The 19,480-nt window shown below is 57.1% G+C and overlaps 1 protein-coding gene across 5 annotated transcripts in view; it reads right to left on the bottom strand.

Annotated features, from left to right (window-relative positions):
• The window catches only part of AGAP1 (ArfGAP with GTPase domain, ankyrin repeat and PH domain 1), a 389,946-nt gene that overhangs the window by 53,069 nt on the left and 317,397 nt on the right, over window positions 1-19,480 (bottom strand). Inside the window, exon 15 of one of the 5 annotated variants that reach the window (XM_090285104.1) lies at window positions 1,220-1,297. The exons of the other annotated variants lie outside the window; for them this stretch is intronic. Within the exon in view, the coding sequence (XP_090141230.1) occupies window positions 1,220-1,297 (78 nt within the window). The remainder of the gene's footprint in view (window positions 1-1,219; window positions 1,298-19,480) is intronic. 5 annotated transcript variants of the gene reach the window in all.

The following is a 19,480-nucleotide window of genomic DNA, read 5'->3' as shown; positions in this document are numbered from 1 at the left end:
CTGAAAGAAGATGCCACAGGACCAAGCCCCACTGCCACCCGAGCAGATGACAATCGCCCCTTGAGGAACGGAAAAACTCTATGATTAAAACGCAGGTCTTCAACAAGGCATCGCCAACACGCAGTTTTCCTTTCCAGACTCCTGTTTCTCTGGCCGGGGGCAGAGGCGTCGTGAGAGGAAGGAAAACGGGGGGGGGGGGGCACTATAAATCAGCAAAGGTTAATGATCGGGATGCGAGGAGAGGGACCTGTTTACAGAAATACCGTGCAATTTAAAATTTACAAGAGATTTAATGCCACCGCTTGGCAATCGCTAAAATCAACAGCCCAGAAAACAGTGACATTAAGAAAAATATTACAGTTATAATCATCCCCAAATAAGTCAATTAGCGTGAGGGCGTGAGCCTGCGATTACCTGACCCATTTGGCTTACCCTTAAGTGAAAAAAGAGAATGTCCCCCTATTACGCAGAGATCGCTGGATCGTGACCTGCTTTGCAGCGTGCGGGACGCTCACCAGCCTCCTCTCCGAGGGCTCGGGCGGACGGCACCCGACTCCCCTTTGCCTGGCATCAAAATAATGCTGACCCTTGACATTTGTAATCATAAAAAAAAAAAAAAAGGCAATTTATAATTGTGTTGTTCAAATGAAGGTGGGGGAAAAAAATTCAATCTGCTATTATACAAAAGCAGTGACGGCTGTCTTCGCCGAAAAAAAGCGACGCAAGTCAATTTGTGAACTTTGGCACCGGACGACCTTTAGAAACACAACAATGTACCGAATTTACAAGCAAGAGCAGCCCATGCAAATGACCCGGGCCGCCCGCCTCTGGAGCAGAGCTGCACAGAGCATTATGGAGAACGCGTCCGCAAAACAAATTAAGACTGTTACTTAAATGTCACGGCACACTATTGTATTTGGCTACAGATCATTACACCTGATACTCACACTTTTAAGAACTGTAATAACTTGGGAAATATTACATTGAGTGCCCACATGTATAAAGCAAAAGAGAAAAAAAAAAAGAGGAGGAAATAGGTTTCTGCAGTAATTTAAACATCACTGGCCTACGACTGGAGGGAAAGGTCAGGATTTAAGTAAGCCGAAAGGCACGGGAATGGCGAACACACACACGCACACGCACAGAGACGAGGGGCCGCGTGGGGGGGCTGCAGTCCCGCGCCCGCGCGGCAGGGGGCGCCGCGGGGAGGCGGCGTTACCTTCGGGGTGGGTGCTGCCGCCGCTGTATATATTTCGCAGGCTACCAACGCGGTTTAGTTTCCACGCTTTGCGTTTGGCTGCATCCCGAGAGCAGAGAGGGGAGAGGGGGGAAAGGAGAGGAAACAAAAAGGAGAAGAAATCAAATGAAAAGGGGAGAAAAGAAACGTCAGAGTAGCACGCGACGTGAGCTGTCACCGCCGTCAGTTCCCAAGAGGCAAGGGGCGCTGGTGGGCCCCCCGCCGGAGCCTGCCCCCCCCCCAATCGCCGCCCCCCCCCCCCCCCGCCCCGCCGCTGGCGCAGGGAACTCTGGCAGCGCCCTTGGTTTGCACGAAGTCGCACGGACGCCCAGGGAAGGAAGCCCACGCATCGCTGTCCCCCTGCGGGGGTCTCCACGTGGCTACTCCAAACAGTGCAAAGCTGGCCTTTCCCTTGGGGGCTGGTGGCATCTTCTGAAGGAGCTATGGTGCCAGTAGCCATGAGCCCTTGGATTTGGAAAATCGGGAGCCCGTCAGAGCAAGAGACCCTGGGGATCAGCAGCTCCTGCATGCGCTGTGGAATGGGGGTCTCCACACCCGGAGCTGTTCAGATGCAGAATTTCCCCCCAGACATGTCTGGATCTGGACAGTAACCAACATTGGCAAACTCTGCTGCCTCTGGCTGCTGTTGAGGGGCAGAGGCCCCTTCTTACGGGGCTGGAGGAGGCTCTAGGTGGGGCTCCGAGGACCCCAAAGAGCGCACATGCGTCCGTAAGTGCTCACTCAGCTCACTGCAGAAAGCGTCAAGAGAGAAAACAGATACCAAATCAGCCACAGAGGATCCCTGGGTTTGGACGTCAAATCAGAACCGATTTACCCCGGGCGGAGTCCACCCGCCTACCCACCTCACACTGGGTGCCGTCGGGGTCCCTGACACCCTTCCTCAGTCCTCACCCTCCCAGCCACCCCTGGGCTCAGGACACGTGGTCAGTGAAGGACCCCAACCAGACCACCTCTTTCAGCTTCCACAGCCAGGAAGAGAGACCAGTCAGACCGGAGCGCTCTGCGGGTAACCGTGCGTTGCGAGTGGGAGAGAAGCGCTGGCCCGGGCAGGCAGGTGCGTGCCTTCCCACAGGCGCGTGCGTGCCGTGAGCACCTGCGGCGGCCCGTGGTCAGCGCTCCCGCCAGCCCGCTCCCACCTTGGGACGCGCCAGCCGCGGTGGGCTTGTCCCGTGGCCTGGGGTGAGGACTGGGTCTCCACGAACCGTCCTGCTGCGGAAATCAGTCTCAGGTACGGGGGCCGTGCTGGACTTCTTCGGAGCAACAACACAAAAGGCACGCACGGCGCAAGGACATCTGGGGAAGCCAATGCGGTTCTGGAGCAGTACCGTCGCGTACATTCAGGGGGCACGTTTCATATAACGATGAGAAAAAGAACTCGCTGTCCTTTACTCGTCGTCCGATTAAAAGAGAACAAGTCAAGCTTTAACGAGACGCCTGAGAATTACTTTGTAGCTTGATTACAACAAATAATCCAATAAGAAATGCAATCTGTGAACTGGCAGGCATCGAAGCTCGGTGACGGGGGCCCTTGTGCACTGGGTGGGTCTCCATTTTTCATGGGCGGAGATGTGTCCCCTCACCTCTACAGCCTCACGGTTCCTCCAAGGGACCTGTCCCAGGTAACAGCACACCTGGGCACGGGGGCGCCGGGTACCCACCAGTGCAAACGCCATGCCTTAGAGACGGAACCAAAGCAGTCAGTTCTCCACTGTTCCTGTTAGAGACGGATGTGCAGTGAGCAGCCATTATGCCCCTCAGGTCCACGGGCGCCTTCACGGACAGAAGCCTGGGCTCATTCAGTCGCTGACGCTCCGCCGTCCGGGCCCATCATCCCCGAGTTCTGGGGGGAGCGGCTGCGGAGAAGCTGCACCCCTCACCTGAACTCACCTCGTCTGCAACATTTACATATAAATAGGCAGAGCGGGGCCTGGCCCTCGGGAGGGGAGGGAGTGCAGGCTGCAAAGCTTCTCTGGCCTGCTTTATTGTCTTACATTTTTCACACTCTGATCTCCCGTGCGGACGCATAAGCAGGAAGTGAACTCGCAGCCTGGTTTTCTATTAACCTATTGATGAAATAATCAATTTCAGCGAGTAGGATGTCATGCCTTTTTCTTCTCCTTAAGCAAATGGATGTTTTCTGCCCGATCCTAGGGTTCAGATTCGTGCATTAGTCTCCGGGGGCATTGATTGCTCCCAGTTCCCTTGTTCAGAAGCTTCCACAGGAGGATACAGCTACAGGAACATCAATAAAATCTCAGGTTCCGGGCAACCCGAGACTCCCCTCCAGGGAACGGAGGAGGTGCCGCACCGAAGGGACTCGCGCTCCCACACCCGACCGGGGCACAGCGTGGCCCCCAAGCTGGCAGATCCCCTGGCTCTCAGGCCTTTGAACCAGGCGGCGATTCCTGAGGACTTCATGCGGACTAGCCAAAAAGCTACATTTTTCTGGCTCGGCTTTGTTTTTGTTAAAAAAATTTAGCTTTCTAGGAAGAAGATTTTAGGAACATAGTTCCTTCCATTTAAATATAATCTAACTTATTTTGATTCTTTTCACTAATGTTATCTATTTCTCAAAAAAATTACTATTTTACTTTTTCATTAAAAAAGAAATCCTCGCCTGAGGAAATATTTATTGATTTTATTTTATTTTGAAAGTTTACAAAGATTTTATTTATTTTTAGAGAGAGGGGAAGGGAGGGAGAAATAGAAGGAGAGGAACATCAGTGTGTGGTTGCCTCTCGTGCACCCCCAACTGGGGACCTGGCCCGCAACCCAGGCCTGTGCCCTGACTGGGAATCGAATGGGTGACCGTTTGGTTCGCAGGCCGGCGCTCCATCCGCTGAGCCGCACCTGCCAGGGCTGTTTATTGATTTTAGACAGAAGTGGTGGTGGGGGAGGTGGGGGGAGTATAAAGAGAAAGAGAGAGAAACATTGATGAGCTGCCTCCCGTACGTGCCCTGACCAGGGATTGAACCCACAACCATTGGGTGTGTGGGACCACGCTCCAACCAAATGAGCCAGGGCACTGAAAATATTTTCTTACTATTGGAATTTCACGTGCTATTCGACAAAAAGGCAGCGGGTTCCCAGTCTGGGTCAGCAGGCCTGGGGACAGGAAACCATTAACGGAGGCAGCGTTCTCCCCGTCATGGCGCCAGCACGGGCCTCGCCCACTCAGGCGAACGCACACACGGGCCCCGCACGCTCAGGGGGACGCACTCACGGGCCCCGCACGCTCAGGCGGACGCACACACGGGCCCCGCCCGCTCAGGCGAACGCACACACGGGCCCCGCACGCTCAGGGGAACGCACACACGGGCCCCGCACGCTCAGGGGGACGCACACACGGGCCCCGCACGCTCAGGCGGACGCACACACGGGCCCCGCACGCTCAGGGGGACGCGCACACGGGCCCCGCACGCTCAGGGGGACGCGCACACGGGCCCCGCACGCTCAGGGGGACGCGCACACGGGCCCCGCACGCTCAGGGGGACGCGCACACGGGCCCCGCACGCTCAGGCGGACGCGCACACGGGCCCCGCACGCTCAGGCGGACGCGCACACCGGCCCCGCACGCTCAGGGGGACGCGCACACGGGCCCCGCACGCTCAGGCGGACGCGCACACGGGCCCCGCACGCTCAGGCGGACGCGCACACGGGCCCCGCACGCTCAGGCGGACGCGCACACGGGCCCCGCACGCTCAGGCGGACGCGCACACGGGCCCCGCACGCTCAGGCGGACGCGCACACGGGCCCCGCACGCTCAGGCGGACGCGCACACGGGCCCCGCACGCTCAGGCGGACGCGCACACGGGCCCCGCACGCTCAGGCGGACGCGCACACGGGCCCCGCACGCTCAGGCGGACGCGCACACGGGCCCCGCACGCTCAGGCGGACGCGCACACGGGCCCCGCACGCTCAGGGGGACGCGCACACGGGCCCCGCACGCTCAGGGGGACGCGCACACGGGCCCCGCACGCTCAGGGGGACGCGCACACGGGCCCCGCACGCTCAGGGGGACGCGCACACGGGCCCCGCACGCTCAGGCGGACGCGCACACGGGCCCCGCACGCTCAGGCGGACGCGCACACGGGCCCCGCACGCTCAGGCGGACGCGCACACGGGCCCCGCACGCTCAGGCGGACGCGCTCACGGGCCCCGCACGCTCAGGGGAACGCGCACACGGGCCCCGCACGCTCAGGCGGACGCGCACACGGGCCCCGCACGCTCAGGGGGACGCGCACACGGGCCCCGCACGCTCACGGGGACGCGCACACGGGCCCCGCACGCTCAGGCGGACGCGCACACGGGCCCCGCACGCTCAGGCGGACGCGCACACGGGCCCCGCACGCTCAGGGGGACGCGCACACGGGCCCCGCACGCTCAGGCGGACGCGCACACGGGCCCCGCACGCTCAGGGGGACGCGCACACGGGCCCCGCACGCTCAGGGGGACGCACACACGGGCCCCGCACGCTCAGGCGGACTCACACACGGGCCCCGCACGCTCAGGGGGACGCACACACGGGCCCCGCACGCTCAGGCGGACGCACACACGGGCCTCGCACACTCAGGCAGATGCACATCCAGCAGAGCGTGCGTCACCACCACGCCGGCTGGAACGCACTTTCTAAGGATGAGAAGCGTCAGAACTTGGGAAAGGGCAGGTTAGGACGGGACAGGGACTCACCCCCACACTGCGAGGACGACAAACCTTCCCTGCCACGTGGCAACAGCAGAGTTGCTAGTTTACCCTAAAATGAAGACCAGTCTGGCACACGCACACCGGAGGCACTGCTGGCCGTCTCTGAACTACAGAGAGGAAAAGGGGTGTGGCTGTACGACCCCTGGCCCCCAAATACCGATGTGGACAAGGGCGCTGGGGCATGAACTCGGTGTCACGTGGAGCGGCCCCTTCCTGAACGCGGTCTACGGAGGCCCACGTCCCACAAGTGACAGATTTCCGGTCCTGGGCCCCCAGCCTGGCAGGCAGGGTGGCTGCTGCCCGGCTCACCACTCTCCAGGGCTGCCCCTCCCAGGCCACACACCCAAAGAGCAAGGCCGGCGCAGCCTCTCCTTCCCGGCGCGTTTCTCCAAGGTGCCTGCGAGTCGCAGACGAGGCTGTCTGTGTCCCGCGGACCAAACGAGGTGCGGCAAATACACTCAGCTCCCCGTAATTACTAACAGTCCCGGCTCCTCCCCGGAGGCCGAGCGGACGGAAAAATGAGCCCGTGACGGCTCTGCGCTAAGTAAGAGGGGCTGGGATCACTTAGACTTAACGACTGCCAATTATTACGCGCTGCCTCATTTTGTGGGAGCTACAGCTTTCCATGGGAGTCCACGTGATGCTCACGGATGACTTAAAATTTTATTTTAAAGGAAAACTTCTATTTTGTTTCTCTACGCAAAATATTTTTTTCTTCTTCCCATGGCATGCGAGTGCCCGAGGACTAATCACAGACAGCGGGTCTCCAACACGGGGCACTTCCGAGCAGCGCTCTGCAACGGGAATAAAAATACTCCGCGGTCTGCCGGCAGGCTCCCGAGAGCGGGGTTTCATCCTAAACCCCTCCGTCACTGCGCCAGGAGACCGCAGGCTCCTTGTAATGTCACCTCCGGTTTCCTGCTGACAGCGCTCTTTGTTGATTAGATAAATAATCTTCAGATAGCTCATTAAAAAAATGAGCAGCCGTGAGGGTGGGAGCCCAGGCCCTGGGAACCCCGCTGATGGCCTAGGGTGCACGAAGCACGTCCCGGTGAGCCCCGACCCGGCCGGCTGGGGGAGGCCCTGCAGCCCCCAGGATCAACCCGGGGAACTAACAGGGTCTTTTTTACCTCCGCGGAGGAGGGGGCTGGGTGGCGAGGGTGTGGCCCTCACTTCTAAGAACGTCTTGTCTTGGAGGGAAACAACTAGCCCCACTCTGTTCATTCGAGGGCGCACACCCGTAGCTCCTAGAGGAGCCAGGGGGTCGCGACGTTAGATGGTGCCACCCCGTCCACACGAGATGCGAAGCCATTTTATCTCTGAAGATGCCGTCGGCACAAATGCCTCGCGTGCAGAGAGGGGGGCCTGTGCCCCTCAGACCGCTTCAGGCCGACGCTGACACCAGGGCTCTTATGAAGGCCGCCGCCAGGGACTGTCACAGCCCGGACGGACTCCGTTTAGTGCAGCCTGTAGCGCCGCGATCTTTGTTGGTGGCGACATCACGGGGAGGTGACAGACGGGAGACCCCCTTGTGCCAGCCACGGGCCGCTGGCTCACTCAGCAAGACCAGGCCGCTGGTCTGCTCTCCCAAAGGCTGGCGGGGCGTCTCTCCCGCGACGCAGCCCCGGAGCCTCTCCCATGGGGTGAGCTCACCGCTTTGGCCGTGCAGGGGCTTCCCGGGGGCCGCCGCCCAGAGGAGCCACGCGGGGACGTCCGTGCGAAGGGCGTTTGAGGGCATTAAACAGAATCCGAGGCCACGCGAACACGGCACGCGTGTCCAAGAAGCGGAATAACTTGCTTGTCACCAGTTTCCAGCAAGACTAGCGCCCTTTTCGTAATTTAGGGTCAAAGAAGGCAGGGGGAAAAAAAAAAAAAATCTAAGCAAAACTCCGAAGTAAGTAATCAACCCGTAATTATAAAATTTTGATTTGATTTCTAATAACTCATCATGGCTTTCTGTATAGCAAATACAATTTCCACGCCAGCTGCTGGGGCTTCTACACAGTGGGGGAGGGCAGCCGCTTACAGAAAATTCCCTCCACTCTGGAAAAGAGAAAATCAAGTGAAAACTCCGGCATGCGCCATAAAACTGGAAGTGCCCGTGACGTGGTGCGTGGGGTTTCCCTGCGGCCTAGAAACGTGGGATCAAGCATGCCCAGGGTTAACCGGGGATTTCGTGCTGACGCCATGAGCGTCCACCCTTCAGCAGGGACGGACTGAGCAGGGATCAGGGTGGGAGGGAGCCCTTCTGGCCAATCTGTCAGGTAGATTTTTAGTTCAGCGCGTTTCCAGGTGCAGACTGGCAATTCGTCGGGAAGTAACGGACGCGGCTCCCTGTCTGCACAGAGCAGCTGTCCGTTTGGAGAAGGGAGGGCTTGTTCAGGGGGTCGGGTGGCTTATCAGGACCCTGGACTGGGGCTCCTTGGCCTCTGGGCTTCGTTGTCTTCCGGGCTGTAGGACGAGGGTGACAAGAGACGGCTCGTGAGGTGACTGACCACGAAGAATACTCTGATTTTTTTTTTTTTTAGGCCTAGTTCTCCAGGGAACGCTGTGACGTGTGCCCCCATTACTGCACGGCTGCCATTCAGACAAGAAGCAAAGAGCAGAGCCGATTCTCACGTAAGAAGGAGGAAGGTTCAAGGCGGGTCGTTCACTCGAGCCTCCCGCACAGGGCGGGCCTGGCGCGGGACCGGGGCCGCCGCAGCCTCCGGAGCCAGAAAGGGGTGGAAATGGGAAACAGCCGTCTCTCTTTTCCTCCCTCTTCCTTCTCCTCTTTCTTCTCAACTTTCTCCAGCAGAAGACACTGCACGCTTTTGTGGCTTCTTTTTTTTTTTTTTTAACACAACATCTTTCTCAACGACTCCAGAAAAAAATACTTTTTTTAATAAAACTTCAAATTGCACTATCGTATTTCAAAGGTGACGGCCAGTTACAGCAACTAATCAAAGGCACAATTATTCCGCGGCTGCTGCCCGTGCCCCTCGCTGGGCTGTAATTGAGGGGCTGTGATCACTGGACCACCGGCCGCAGCCACGGCAGAGCCCGCGTTTCATCTGCCATCCCTGGGGCCGACTTCCCACCCCGCCCCCCACGCCCGAAATGATACACTTCAGAGCGAGTTGGCCATTCACGCCCCTCCCGTGGGCCACCTGAATCTGAGAAGCCTCCCGGAGACATCTTCCAAAAACATTCTTAACCTTCTGCATTTGGGAAGGACTTGACTGGACAGTCCCAGGAGGAACCTGAGCTGCGGCTGGAGGAGCCACAGAGGCCATGAGGTAGGTGGCCCGTGTTCAGGCCACCAAGCACACAGGGCAGAGCAGGAAGACGAAGGAATGCTAAACGTTTGCCGCTGCTTGCAGCTACGGAGGGGCCTCCCTTTAAACACCAACAGATTTCTCCCCATAAACGGCTCTGGCTGCAATGGCCCAACTTCTCAGCGTGTTCCACGGTTATTGTCAATGAACAAATGAGGCCACTGCATCTTCGATGGGACAGGAAGGGCATCGCAAGGGAGAACAGGACGGACGCCTCATTTCTCTGAATATAACTTAAATACACTTACGTTACTCTGCTTCAAGCAGAATACACTGGCCACAGCGGAAGACTTAATCTTTTGCAAAAGCAGAGTTAATTTCACATTAGTTCAGTATTAAGAAGAAACCAATCTAACTAGCCTTTCCTTCCACATTTGTTTTCCAGTTTTTACCCATACACATATGTGACTGTCACACCTATGAGCACCGCATGGACAGAGGTCTGTGCTACTTTTAAATGTAAGGTGTCACGTTACCAGTTTTCAAAACTGCCCCCTTGAACAGTGGCACTGCGCAGCAAGCACCCAAAGGTGTCGCCATTCCTTACTGTTAAACACTTAATTATTTCCAATGTTATGCTATTAAAAATACTACACTGTTTAACTTAATGTGGATGGTTACATATACACACGTTTATAGCTGTGTACAAAGGCACGTCTGCATACACACACACTTCTCGGCTACGTCTGCTGGGAGGGCCAAGCAGCGCCGACACCCCAGGAGCAGTGAGCACCCCAGCCCCGCATCTCGGTCTCTAAGACCCCTGCCGAATGAAAAGCAGGGTCCTGGGAGAAATGGCTGATTCTCGGACGGGGGCAGCAAACACACGGGATGAGCCCGGAGTATCCCGTCACGCACAGGGTAAGGAAGCGCCAGGCCTCACACAGACAAAAGCCATGTCGGGGGCGTGACGAGACGGGCTCCCGATGGCCGAGGCTGGGGCAGTCTGCACAGGAAGATAAAGTGCAGAACGAACTTCTGAGAGTCCGTGCTGATATAAATAAGTGACTTCGTAAGTTAACACGTGGGGAGAGGAGGTAACTCTCCAAGCGGCCTAACTCCCCACCTCCTGCGTGAGTGCTGCGCAGAGACTCCGTCCCGAAGCAGACAGAGCTGGGTGGGGAGGGGAAGGAGAGGGAGCAGCTTCTCAGAGACGTGAGCTAGGTGACCCAGGGCCTGCGGGCAGCGTGTATGGCCTTGACAGCGTGGGGCGGGAACGGCACTTTATCTCTGGGGTCTTCCTCTCAGTAACCCCGGAGCCCAGAGCAACCTGAGAAAAACCCCCTACGACTTCCGGCAGAGGAGTGCCGTACAGTACACCTGGCCAGGGCTCCTCAAAGTCAAGGTTATCACAAATAACGTCTGAAGCAATGTCCCAGCCCAGGGGGCTCACGGAGACATGACGCCTGAGTGCCATGTGGCCTCCGGGATGGGTCCCGGAACAGAGAGAGGCCAGGAGGGGAGAGCTAAGGAAACCCAAACTAAGTACAGACTTCAGCTGACGTCCATGTATCCATGTTCGTTCACTGGAGGAAATGAAGCACACCAGTAACCGATGGAAATCATGGGGGAAATTGTGCGCGTGCGTGTGTGCGAGTCACCTGTACCACCGCCTCAGTTTTTGTATGTCTTAAACCTTTCAAGAAAATAAAATCGATTAAAATACTATTATAAGCACCTTGGGACAGGAATGTAATTTCCCCCCAATCACTTAAATTGTTCCCTTGTCACGAAGCCAGGAGGAACGCTGCAAAGCGCAAGGAGCCGTCAGTGGCGTGGAAGAGATGCAGGAAGAGCCACCGTCTCGGCACGCGGTATCCCATTTGCGACTGGTCCCTGAATCAGCCGATCCAAATGGAAGACAAGCCGCGCTCTCAGTGCGGCAGGAAGGGACGAGTCCTGTCCCAGCCTCTGAAGTCCCGAACAGCCGCCCAGCTCACCCAGCGCACCGGCGGTCATGCTACGTGTCGGGCTGGCCAGAGCGCCCGGTTTCTGCTGTAAAAGACACATTTTTCATCTCCACCAATAATTTGATTGACTGGGATATTTTGAGTATGTTGGCGATCTACCACGTGGTATAGCATCGATCGCTCTCAATTAAAGTCTTGATTTGATCGCTATCAACGTTAATTGGTCTGCCCGACCGTGGAGCAGCGTCCAGCGAGAAATCCCCAGCACAAAACCTGGCAAACCACTTTAGACACATCTGATCCGTCACAGCACCTTCTCCATACACGGCACAAGTCCTTCTTTTTTTTTTTTTTTTTGAGTTTCAGTTGTGTTTTTACTTTTCTAGAAATAATAAAGCATAATATGCCAAAAATGTTGTATATTTTCTCCCATCTTCAATATGAAAACGGCCACACAAAAATTCACCAATTTTAGCCCTGGTTGGTGTGGATCAGTGGTGGATTGAGCGTCAGCCTGCGAGCCAAGTGACGCCGGTTCAATTCCCAGTCAGGGCACATGACTCGGTTGCAGGCCAGGTCCCCACTTGGGGGCGTGAGTGAGAGGCAACCACACAGTGATGTTTCTCTTCCTCTCTTTCTCCTTTCCCCTCTCTAAAAACAAATAAATAAAATAAAATAATAAAAATATTTTTAAAAATTCACCAATTTTGATGTTTTTTTGAAAAAGTGCACGCTGATACGACAGCTGTCACAAGGCCATCTAACAAAATTGTTTCAAATGCAGTTAAAGACGACTGAGCGCTACGGGAGCCATCCTATGGGAAAAAACCAAGTGAGTGCTTTGGCCAGTCCGACCGCTCACGCCCGGGAAGCGAGCGTCAGAGTGCATCTGCTGACTGACACCCTTCAGAGGCGGTCACTTCTCCGTGGCGGCTCCTCAGGACACCAGGCCGCCTCCTTATACTTCATTTGGAATTGCTGACCTTGATATTGCTTTTCTTTTAGTAAATTCCAGTGCAGACCGGACCAAAAGGTGCCACGTTTGAACAGTTTTCCAGCTAACTTCCGGGATTAGCTTTCAGTGATTACAAAGTGAGCTTTGATCTACTGAGAAAAAAACTGCCCGTGTTGACTTTACAGCTCAGCTTCTCGCCAGCACCACAGACTCACCTTCTCAATACGAGTGACGGAGTCATGCGGAGCTGGCTTTGTGCGATCCGCGGGGACGCACCTGCGGGGATGCGGCGACCCTGGGAAGGTCTGGACTGCGGAGCCACCTCGAGACTCTCCCGGGCTACAGTCAGGAGACCAACTCAGCATCCTTCCTGACGCAGAAAGGACCAGGGATAAGGTTATCTAGAAGAAACAGCTTGGTAGTCAGGTGCGTCCGGGAGAGGAACAGAAATATTTCACGTGGGCGCCCGAGGTGCCCATCGGCGACATTCTCTGCGCAGCCCGCTTCGCAGACAAACCCCCAGCTACACGGCCACAGAGGAGGCAGCACGCTGGCTCGCTCCACAGGGGCGCTGAGCGCCCAGCCTGGCGGCGCTGGGGGCTTCAACCACGAGTTTCAGGAACGAGTACGAACAAATGAGTCTGTGTCACATACACATTATTTGGGCTTTTAAAAACGTGCTTTCCGAATTCTTCGGGGGAGGGGTGACCTTTCACAGAGTGTGCCGGAGATGCACGTTGCCAAGAAAAGGTATCGGGACAGCAGGAGCCAACCCCTTTGCTGAGCCCTGGCCGCAGAGGGGGCGGTGACGGCTCTGGTGCGTTGACGACCGAATCTGGCCGGTGTGGCGCGTGCCCACGACGCTGTCCTCCTGGCGGTCCCAGCTGCAAGGCGAGGTGAGCGAGGGGTATCAATACTGCCCACCTGTCACCGCACAGGTGGTCTCGGGCGGGTGCAGGGCTGTGTGCCGTGCCCCCTTGTCTGCACTCGGGGCTCACCTCCATCCCAGAGCTGCCACGATGCGCAAAGCAGAGCGCACACCGTGAGGGGAACCGAGCCCCAGCCTCCGTGCGTGCCGGCGCCCTCCACTGACGGAGCGCAGGGGACACGAGGGAGGGGAACGTGGCTCGGAGGCGCTGTGCGGGAGCTTTCCTGTGAGTTTCTGGGCTAGTGCTGCAGCCTCTCCGTGCGCCTTCTGTCCAGCAAGACGCCAGAAGCGTGGGGAGCTGAGCAGGCGTCGGGCTTCGGAGCCGGCCCCTGTGGCCCCTCCCGCTCCCGCACACATGGGCTTCGCTCTCAGGAGGCTCAGCCCCTTAAAGAAATAAACTTGATTTGAGAAACATCGCATTCCAGGTGAGAAATGGCACAAATGGAGGGAAATGCTGCTATGAAGGAGTTTCTGTGACGTTCGCTGGAGTTCAGTGATTTTACGGAATCCAGGCGCTCAGGCAGCTTGGACGGCCGGCCCATCTGCACGCCCTCCTGTCCGATGCCTGAACCCCCCTACCCCCAGGAGGGACGGGAGGACGCAGCGAGTCCCGCCCGCAAAGGCCAAGAACCTGACAAGAAACCCTTCTTTCCGAGAATCCCTTACAACGGCCTCCAGGGTGGTGGCGGTGACACTGTCACGCTGTGTCTCCTTCGTCATGGAATCTGGCCCTGAAGCAGCTTATAAACATTTGCATCAAGGACCAGGTAAGGGAGGCAGAGAGGAGCCCCGGCGGAAGGGGGGCAGACCAGAGCCTCCCATGCGCGTGGACGGTGACTTTCTCCGACGGCAAGATGGCAGGCCTTCTCTGGTTATCCCGCGGACGGAGGGCACCAGGGAGCCGGACACCTCCGCCAACACTGCCCCGGACGCTGCAGCGGGGAGCGGCGCTGGAGAAGCCGCGGACGCTGAGGCAGACGCCGTGGGACTGAGGGCAGACCCCGCGGACACACAGGGAGGGTCAGTCTCTATGGAAATATTTTCGAGAGCAGCAGGAATACGATTCAGGATGATTCCTAGAGCTGTAACATTGTAAAAGGTCTTCATTAAAGGCAACGCGTGCGTCCGTGGTGCAGACATGTACGCACACATGCACGTGTCTCCTTTCTCCGTGAATAATCGCCCAGGGTCTCCACGATACGTAAATGCACTCAGTTTTATTTTTTTCTTTTACTTTGAGCTAGTGACAGAATCAAATTTTATGATAAACTAAACTTGGATGAAGAAGTTAAAAAAAATTGGCAAAGATCAATCTCTCAATGGTTCCTCGTTTTTTTTTGTTTTTTGTTTTAAATGCAGGCCCCTCTTGACGCCCATGATTCAACAATATTCTAAAACGACTCTGCCTCCCGCCCGCCACGGCGTCGGTATACGCCTGCTCCTGTCCACACAGACGGCCCCTGGATGCGGCCCGGGCATCCCACCGGCCCTTGGCTGCCTCCGGCCAACGGGCTCCCTGGCTCCATCATGAGCCCGTGCTGCTGAGGCCACCGACCTGGCGCCAGCGGGGACAGCTCCGCGACCCTCATCAGCGCGGGGGGCACTGACGTGAAGGGCTCAGAGCTTCTTGAATTAGAGCTTTTGATTTCTTTGGATAAATACTCTGTTCCGCGCAGTGTTAGGTATGACGGCCGAGCTACGGGAGCAGCCCCGTGCCCACCAACAGAGGAGCGGATGGGAAGCTGCGGCGCATGCACGATGGAATATTACTCGGCCGTAAAAAAGAAGGGACTCCTACCACTGGCAACAACCTGGTGACACCTAGAGGGTGTTATGCCAAGTGAAGTCAGTGAGGCAGAGAAAGACAATCGCCACAGGATTTCACTCAGAAGTGGAATCTAATGAATGAAAAAAGACTGACAAAGAAACAGAGCCAGACTCACAGAGAACAGTCCGAGGGCTGCCGGGGGGGTGGGGGGAGGGAGCTGGGGCGGAGGAAGGGTGATGAAGGTGAAGGGGCTGAGAGGGACAGACTGGCAGGTACAGGACGTCACAGGGACGGGAAGGGCAGCACAGGGAACGTAACGACTAGGTGGGCCCCAGATGTGTGAGGCGGGCTGTTCGTGAATTATGTAGCTGTCCGACCACAGCGCTGTGCCCCCGAAACTAACATAACACAGTACCGAGTGCCTGCCAACTGCAATCAAAGAGTAAGAAATAAGTTAAAGAGTGAAATTATTTTAAAGAATGGCCCAATGGGAGCTAAAAGAGAAAACCCACCCGATCTCACAACTACAGCAGAAATGAACTGCCACAGCATAACTTTAAAGAAAAAAATATTAGAATGTCCTGGCTGGCGTGGCTCATTGGATGGAGCACTAGCCTGCAAACCGGAAGGTCGCCGGTTCGATTCCCAGTCAGTGCACGTGCCTGGGGTGTGGGCTGGGTCCCCAGTTGGGGGTGCGAGAGGCAACCAATCGATGTATCTCTCGCGCATCAATGTTTTTGCTCCTCTCTTTCTCCCTCCCTCCCCTCTCTCTAAAAATAAATAAATACAATCTTGAAAAGCATTAGAAGATGCACATGGGACACTCCCGTTGCCCGAGCGGTGGTGACCAGCATGCCCGCTGGGCTGCGGACCCCGCAGGCGCCAGCAGTGCAGGCACAGGGGCGGGCTGGTAACTGGGTGGATGAAGGACGGCGGCTGCCGCTCATTGCTTACTGAATAATGGACCTGACACAACAGATAAAAGGTTTCAATCCCCGGGAAAATGACGGATCGGCTTTCAGCTTATTGGCACTGCCATTTGTGTGACAAACGGCTGGGAAGCCCCCCGTTAATCTGCACACCTCCGAGCCCGGTGGCAGCCCCGGCTCCTGTGCCCAGGTAATCAGGGACAGCCAGCAGCCCCGTGCGTGGAGGCCGTGCCGGCGGACGCCGGCCTTCTATCAAGGCTGATCGCCGAATCCATCTGCACCGTGGGTTTTTGGGGGCGACGGGCGAGGCAGAGACGGAGAATAAAAGAAAGAGGCCCCAACAACAGAGACAGATGAGGCCTGGCAGGAGAGCACGCAGCCCGCACACAGAGAAGCGGGGCCCTCCGCGGGACCCGAGCGTGGATGGCATCGGGGCTCCGGGGAGCTGAGTTTCTGGTGCGACGCCCGGTCTGCTGCGGCAAGGGGGCCCGTCAAGGGCGTCTGTCACCGGGCAGTGCGTGGCTGCGGTGCACACGGACCCGCCTTCCTCCCTGGGCGCACGGTATGGATACTTCCTCCAGTGGGTTTTTTCCTGTTTTCTCTCCCCTGTGGGAGGGTCGCAGGTCGTGTGGCTTTAAGTTCCTGAGAGGTGTGACTTATACACAGCACTCAGAACAACACAGGTGTTTCTGTGCTACTGGCGCTGACTCCTATTCTAGTTTCGGTAAAAATCCAATCGGTTCAACATGTTCTTCCCCTGAGAAGTTTACGGAACGTGGAGACCAAGAGAACTGTGCCCTTTGAGCCCTGGGCTCCTGCTTGGTGCCCGTGTCACCAGGCTGGGGGACAAGTGAGGATTAGATGAGATAAAGCACGGACTGCAATTCGTACACAGTTCGTCAGAGCGTGAATAATAAATACGAGCGATGAGGAGGAGGATGAGGAGGATGAAGATGTACTCATCAACCTTCAGGAGAGAAAGGAACGAGCCTCCACACATGTTGTTATCTCACGAGCTAAATTCAAGACAGAACTTGTGACGTGAAAAGAAATGAGTCTGAGGTGCACTTTATAAACGACTGGGCTGGCCAAGAAGTTCGTTTAGTCTTCTCCCTGTGACGGCTCTGGTCCTGCTTCGTTGTCTCAGACTTCACTGGGAACGGTTTTGTTGATTGTACTGTGACAGCTGACCTGTCAGCGTGCATCAAAAAAACAACAACTTACAAAAATTGGTGAATTCTTGTGCAGCTGTTTTAATGATGATGGGAGAAAACAGACAACATTTTCAGCATATTCTGCTTTATTATTTTAGCAACTGAAATGCAAAAAAGGCTTGTGCCATGCATGGAGCAGGTGCCGTGACTGATGGAATGTGTCCAAAGGGGTTTGCCAAGTTTCTTGGTGCTTCTGACATTCTGGCCACGTAATTCTGGGCTGTGGGGCTGCCGTATGCGTTGGGAGATGTTCAGCAGAACCCGGGGCCTCTCCCCACTAGAAGCCAATAGTGGGAGACAGTCAACAAATCCATAAAGTTACTGGTGAAAATGTAAAACGTGTCTTTCATTTTATGGGAAAAACTAAACGGACTTTTGGCCAGCCCGACACATGACCTCCGCTGACTGTTATTACAGTCAGGACCCGGCTGTGCAGCGGCACAACCATGAATTGTGGGTGGTCCACACGCCGGCTGTACCTCCTGTTAAGGCGAGGACCGCATGCAGCCTAGAGCCTGAGACGTAGCAGCGCCCCCACTGCTAACGCCGTTTCTGGGCCACCCCCAGGAAATCTATGCCTTGCTCTAGGTTTACTTTGCCTTTGAGGGTAACCTTTGTGACCACGTTACCGAGATGCGCCCACTACGTGTGGGAGTCATGACCGCAGATGGTCCTGTGACCCTGCACCTAGACGGGCTCTCCGGCTCTGACAGGGGCCGAGGGGGGACAGTGCATGAGTCGCACTGGAGAGCGACCCTCAGGGGCCCGAGGAGGAGAGGGTCCCTGCAGCACTGCAGCAAGTGGCTTTCGTCCTGCCCAGAGTGTGGCGGAGTGTCCCCTCCCCGCTGGTGCCACCTCCTGCAAGAACCAGCTGGAGAGCGTGGGTGCCAGTGCCTGGGTCGTCTCTGACAGTCACTGTCCACAACGTCCGAAACGCGCAACGGACCGAGTGACCACAGGATCAGAACACGCTGTCCCTGAAGCAATCTAACCTCCAAACACGCCGCACATACCTGGCCCCCCGGGCCCCCCCAGTCACAGCCGGGTGGGTACAAACTGAATCCCGAGAAAGGAATCGGGCAGGCCCCGTCCTTCGCTCTCAAAACGGACCAGCTCACGGAATCCTGACTGTCCTGCGAGGCAGAGAGCAAGGCCACCTCTTTTACAGCGCGGGGCACCGAGGCGGAGAAGACGGAGCCCTAGCCCGGGGGACCCCCGCAGGACACGATGGCGCTGGAATTCACACCCCGGAGGCCTGGCTCCTCTGCCCCATTCCTGACAACCCTCCCGCCCGCCCGGTGTCCCTCAGGCCACCAGCAGAGCCGTTTCCCACGCACGGCCCCCCGCCTGCCTGGACCTAGGGGGGGGGCAGGGCGTCACCTGAATGGAAACAGATAGAACTGGGTCTCGCCACGTGCGGCGCCGGCTGCTTCACCTTCGTGGACAGCGAGATGCTAAGCATTTTTTAAAAGTTTCATTTGGAGAATCTTTACATCTTTTTCCCTGGCTCACAATTCAGAAAGGTATTACAGAAGACAATCAGAAGTGAAAGGACCATTTCCCAGGGCCGGAGCAACGAGTAGAAACGAAACCCTAACACGAGATACTTCAGGGGAAGAGAAACCCCTTCTCCTTCATTAGAATAATGAATAACACGGGGTGAAGGGCTGTCATTACCGTGACGCGGGGTGCCCTCCCGCGGCCGCCCCCGCTCCCGGGGCCCTGCGATCAGCTCGCCTGCCGTTTCCCAGCTGTGAGAAGCGTCTCAGGCCCTTTGCCGACCTCTGCGAACGAGCCCGTGCCGGAGGAGGCCGCTTAGAAACCTTTTTTGCATTTCATTTTCATCATCTCAAACGGTTCAGAGCGAAATGCATGCAAACAGACCCACTGTTCTCGAGCGTCGCTCTGTATTTGGCGGCTCTCCTCTCCGCGCCGCTTTTAAAAACGGTAGTTTTCTGATCCATCGTGCTGTTGGCAAAAATCAGTCCTACGGACACTGGGACATGCCTGTGGGGGTGGGGGGGACAAGCATGCCGACTCAGACGCTCAGCAGCAAACTGGAGAGCAGGGAAGCACCACCGTGACCGCTCCTCACCTGACACGCTGTGTATTTGTTTACTGCCGCGGCCGAGTTCCCGTAACTGCAGCAGCGGGTCCTGGGTCCGTGAGCGGCTCCAGACCCTTGCCCCGCGCCGCTGGGCAGCAGAGTCCGCGTCGCACCTGGACCGAGGGGGCTGTGTTGGCTGTTGGTCGGGGCACTGACTGTGTGTGACCTCGAGGCTGGGTGTAGGGGACCCCAGGCCTCCTCCTGGCTCTGTCCCTCTCCCAGAGGCTTGCCCACCAGGCCGGGAGGAGACCCTGGTGCAGGGGGTGGTCGGGTGTCGGGGTTTCGGCTGAGAGCTGCAGCCGAGGTCCCAAGAGGCGCACCGACAGGCAGACACCAGGCGCCTGTCCCTGCAGGCGCCCCCCGATGTGCGTCTCTTGGGTGAGGCCCCAG

Source organism: Furipterus horrens, unplaced genomic scaffold (assembly GCF_987537825.1).
Source record: "Furipterus horrens unplaced genomic scaffold, mFurHor1.1.pri manual_scaffold_1, whole genome shotgun sequence".
NCBI classification, from domain to species: domain Eukaryota; kingdom Metazoa; phylum Chordata; class Mammalia; order Chiroptera; family Furipteridae; genus Furipterus; species Furipterus horrens.
Note: the sequence above shows the minus strand (reverse complement) of the source record. Positions and strands in the feature narration are given on the sequence as shown.